At 43.2% G+C, this 4,693-nt stretch overlaps 1 protein-coding gene across 1 annotated transcript; it reads right to left on the bottom strand.

The window, feature by feature from the left end:
• Positions 1 to 297: 297 nt before the first annotated feature.
• Positions 298 to 713, bottom strand: LOC101603006 (10 kDa heat shock protein, mitochondrial). Its single transcript, XM_004660765.2, is given in 1 exon segment — positions 298 to 713. A coding segment is annotated over 1 exon segment (309 nt). The 3' UTR covers positions 298 to 404.
• Between the last annotated feature and the right edge of the window lie 3,980 nt (positions 714 to 4,693).

Genomic DNA, 4,693 nt, shown 5'->3' with positions numbered 1-4,693 from the left:
AGGACACATGAATTTATGAGGGACAACTAATTCAAACCACCACGTTCTACCCCTGGTCCCTGTAAAGTCACAACCATCCATGATGTAAAATACAATGTACTCAGTCCAACTTTAAAGCTCCCCATAGTTTTTATTAATCCCAATGCTGTTAAAAATCCCCATAGTTCAAAGTCTCTTAACTGAGCCATCATATCAAAAATAAAACCATAATGACACAGAATAAACATCTGCACTGCAAAAGATGGCATTGGGCATAGCAAAGAAAGATTCGACCAATACAAGTTCTTTTTCAGTTGCTTAGATATCACCAGTTTATTATAAAAGGCATGGAAATTATTTACATGAGACATTTCAGAATTTCAGTGGAATGGGCAGCTTCATATGGTGCCATTTAAATGGTAATTTCAGTCTACATACTTGCCAAGAATGTCACCATCTCTAAATAAGAAATAATCCTTGTCGTCTAGAACTACTTTGGTGCCTCCATATTCTGGGAGAAGAACTTTGTCTCCAACTTTCACACTAACTGGTTGGATCTCTCCACCCTTTCCTTTAGAGCCTGATCCCACAGCTACTACTATTGCTTGCAATACTTTTCCTTGAGATTTTTCTGGAAGCATAATGCCACCTTTGGTTACAGTTTCAGCTGCACTCCTTTCAACCATCACTCTGTCAAAGAGCGGAAGGAACTTTCTAAATGCTTGTCACAACATGACTCTGGCCGCCGCACTTCGGACTCCGCTCTCCCGCCGCCACCGCAAGGAGAGAGAGACCTGCAGACAGGCAGGACCGAGGGACACGTGGGAAAAAAAGGCCCAATACAAGTTTTAAAACCAACAGGGCAAACATCAAATTTTGAGACTCCAAGTCTGACAACTCTAACCAGTGACAAGTCTCCAGGTCAGATATTTCTAACCAGTGACCACTCTCTGGAGCTCCAATTCCACCCTTCCAGCTGGGCTTTTCAAAAACCTGGAGAAAAATTCCATCTTTACTGGCAGCAATTCTTGGCAGTCATCTAGTCCCATAGTCGTGGCATCTCCACCAGGTCTCCATGGCAACCCACAGTTAATCCTCATGGATCCATCAGGCCTCTAAATAGGGACTTGCAACAACACTGCTTCACATTGCCCATGGAAATTGCCAAAAACAAACAAGAAAAAAAGAAACAACCAAACAACAACAACAACAAAAACAGTGTTGCAAATCCAATGACCGTCTCTTTCCTACATTTGTTATATTCTCATAAGACTAGGTAGACCCTCAGATTTATTAATCCATGTAGAAACAAAACTGGCTTTGAAGAACAGGACACTTCTTAGCATTTAGGCCCCTTGCTTTCAAGAGTCCACATTCTTCCTGCTGTCCCAATGCAGAACATCTGGCCCAATCTCAATGGTTTCAATCTCTCAAACACTTGCCATTGAATGGGCAGCAGTTTCAGACCCAAAATTTCATTTCTTTCTGTGCCATATCCATCTACTCACACAGGTCTATTTCTGTGCAATGCAACCTTGCACAAGTTCTCAGGACACAGGCATTAAGCCTCTCACACAAACTGCTTTCTGGGGGTCACCCAATTCAAACCACGCATCTTCTTCCTCATCCCACCTTCTGATCTTTGAGTGATTGTACCTGACTGATGAGGCTGATTTCATGTTCAGAAACATAGTTAACGGGGAGTCTGGGACTCTAGACATTCGTACATAGGGAGTGCACACTAAAAGGGGAATGGCGGCAGGTCCAAAATGTAGCTCTATTTCCAAATAGAAGGTGATGCTAAGGTAGGAGTAGGAGAGTTTGATGGACAGGAAGGCATATGAAAGGGAAGCCAGATCACATTGAAGTTTGGAGGCAGCATCTGAGATAGCTGGATAGGGAAGGCAACAGAAGGTGAAGTGAGAGGGGAGCATCTATCCTCTAGATAATGAGAGTGCACTGGGGAGGGTTGCAGGAAAGAGGAATAACAAATGTAGGCACATTTGCTTAGAGGCCATTGCATTAGTTGAGGTGAATGATGTTAGTGCCTTGAGCCAAGACAACAGTGATAGAAAGAGAGAGAGAGAGATTGTGAGGGCTAAAGAGGATATCAAGATCTTTTTTGTGCCATACTCTTCAGTTCATGGTGGTTCTCTCTGACTGCCCCTTTGTTCTAGGTCTTTGTTTCAATGCAAGGGGTGGAAGACACACTGTTCAAGTCCAAGTTATTTCTCCACAACCAGCATCTGCAGCACTCGTGGTCAGGGCTGCCTCCATCTTTGTTGCAGTCAGGTTTGCATTGTTGCCAGAAAACAGTTGACAAAGAGCAACTTGTGGGGGACAAATGGGTTTATTTTGGCTTACAGTCTCGAGGGGGAAGCTCCATCATGGCAGGGGAAAATGATGGCATGAGCAGAGGGTGGACATCAACCTCCTGGCTGATAACAGATGGACCATAGCAACAGGAAAGTGTGCCAAACACTGGCCAAGGGGGCATTGGCTATAACAACCATAAACCTGCCCCAAACAATACACTGCCTCCAGAACATTAATTCACAAATCTCCATCAGCTGGGAACCTAGCATTCAGAACACCTAAGTTTAGATGGGAGGGGGGAGGACTTGAATCAAACCACCACAATCTTCTTGCAGTTTCTCAGGCCAGTCAGCACCTTTCCAGTTAGAAAGGATACCTAAATATCAGGGATCAGTTTTCATGCTTACTTAATGCAGCCTTTGGCTATGATGACGATGGTCTGTGGCATTACTAGTGTTTCCTAGATCAAAATGTAAAGTCTGAAAGGTTATATGTCTCAAAAGCAACTCTGTGGCTCTTACAAGTCTTGGAAGGTCTAAAAAGGTGGGGTGGATGAAGGATATTTTTTTTTGGAAACAGGTCTTATATAGCCCAGGCTGGCCTAAAATTTACAATCCTCCTGCCTTCATCTCCTAAATGCTAGGATTACAGGTTTATGCAACTATACCTGGCTTGGAGGAAAAAGTTTGAAGAGGACTTCTTTGGAGAAAGCTGTGCTGGGAATCCAGCTTGCTTAAGGGTGGAGAGAGGTTCTTGCACTTTACCTCAAGCCTAGTGCAAGGGGCTTCCAGGGCGCTCACTGCATTGGCTATGGAATTAGGACACGGCGCAGCCCAGTGTTTGCTCTTGTTTAAGCAAGCCAACAGGCAGAGACAGGCTGGTTTGCTTTAGAGTGATGAACTGGAGGAGCATCCGTGACTCATGTCAAGGGAATCTCAGATGAGAAGTCTTAGGCATATGGTCTTTCTAAGAATCCATAAATGAGCTCCTAAGAGTCAGTATTATGAGACAGTTTTGGACTGTTTTATAGTACTAGTTGGTGCCCCATCCCAACTCCCTCTGTCCTTTCAACACCATTTGGCCTTGAAGCAGTTTGGATGAGAATCATTTTAGCAAAATGGAGAAGTACAAGGAAGTAGGACTCCTCCCCCGCCTCAACACCTTCCTGTCTTCCCACTGTTAAATTAAACTCAATTTGGGCTGAGGATGCCTCTGTACATGAATCCTTACATAATGAGCTGCAGCTAACTCAGTACCTTAACTAACTAACCGAAAGCCTAATCTGGAAGCATACTTTTGTGACAATTGGCTGACTGTCAGCCAATTGCAGCAGCTGAGCTCCAGTCAATCACAGCCAACCAACTGTTCAGACTATGTTCAAATAAGGCAAATAAGCTGGGAGCTATAACCACTCATCCTGTCTCCGGACTTCATTTCCATTTTCTGTCGATGCAGGCTGTCTGACTGGAGTAAAATGGAGTTCTTTAAACGTATTCCTGCTCAGAGGACTGCCCAATTCTAGCAGCATGACAAAGACCCATTTAGATCATTAAATTGTTGTAATCTCATCTTTAACATTCTCTATCTAAAGTGTTAGGGGCAAGGAGGGAGAATGTTTAATTTCACCAGGCTTAAAACTTGTAATTACTGCATGCAATTGGATCCTCTTAATTTTGAATTTGAGATGGATTGCAGCTTCGAGATGAGGTTGAATTGTTTCTTTACAGAGTGATCTGGAGAGAGAATCATGGGACTTTTGCATTTTCATCCAAGTCCGTGAAGAAAGCTCTTCATTGATTAATCTTTACGAAAAGAGTGGAAGGAGACATAGTTATCTTAGGGATCATATCCCATCAATCCTGTTTGGTTATGTGCTGGTTAAACTTTTCCATTCTGAGAGGGCTAGCTAGGGCACTCTTGGGCAGAAATGGAAAAGGTCACATGGTATGGTATAAAGAAAAGAGCTTGCTGTCCCATCCTACTTGTGTGACCTGTGGAGCACACACAATCCTTAGAAATCATGGGTTCCTAGTCTGTAAGACTATAATGAATACATAATCTCATCCTGTTTTACTTCACACATTTTCAGGGAAGTTCAAATATAAAATAAAAAAAAATTTGAAAAAGTTTGCAAACTCCAATAGGCTTCCAGAATCTATTAAATGATTCATGATTGATGTGCCTTGATTAGTTTGAAAACTTCTGACATCTTTTCTCTTGTGCATGGACTGAGCCATCCTCATGGCCAAATAGGACCAAATAGGACCAACTGTAATGGAAAGAAAAAAATAAAGGCTGGAGGGATGGTCCAGTGGTTAAGGTGCTTGCCTGTGCCACCCAAGAACCCTCTGACAACAGGCTTTGCTGGCTGCAGTGATAGGCACTTGATGTCCTGGGG

This window comes from Jaculus jaculus, chromosome 8 (assembly GCF_020740685.1).
Source record: "Jaculus jaculus isolate mJacJac1 chromosome 8, mJacJac1.mat.Y.cur, whole genome shotgun sequence".
NCBI lineage: Eukaryota > Metazoa > Chordata > Mammalia > Rodentia > Dipodidae > Jaculus > Jaculus jaculus.
Note: the sequence above shows the minus strand (reverse complement) of the source record. Positions and strands in the feature narration are given on the sequence as shown.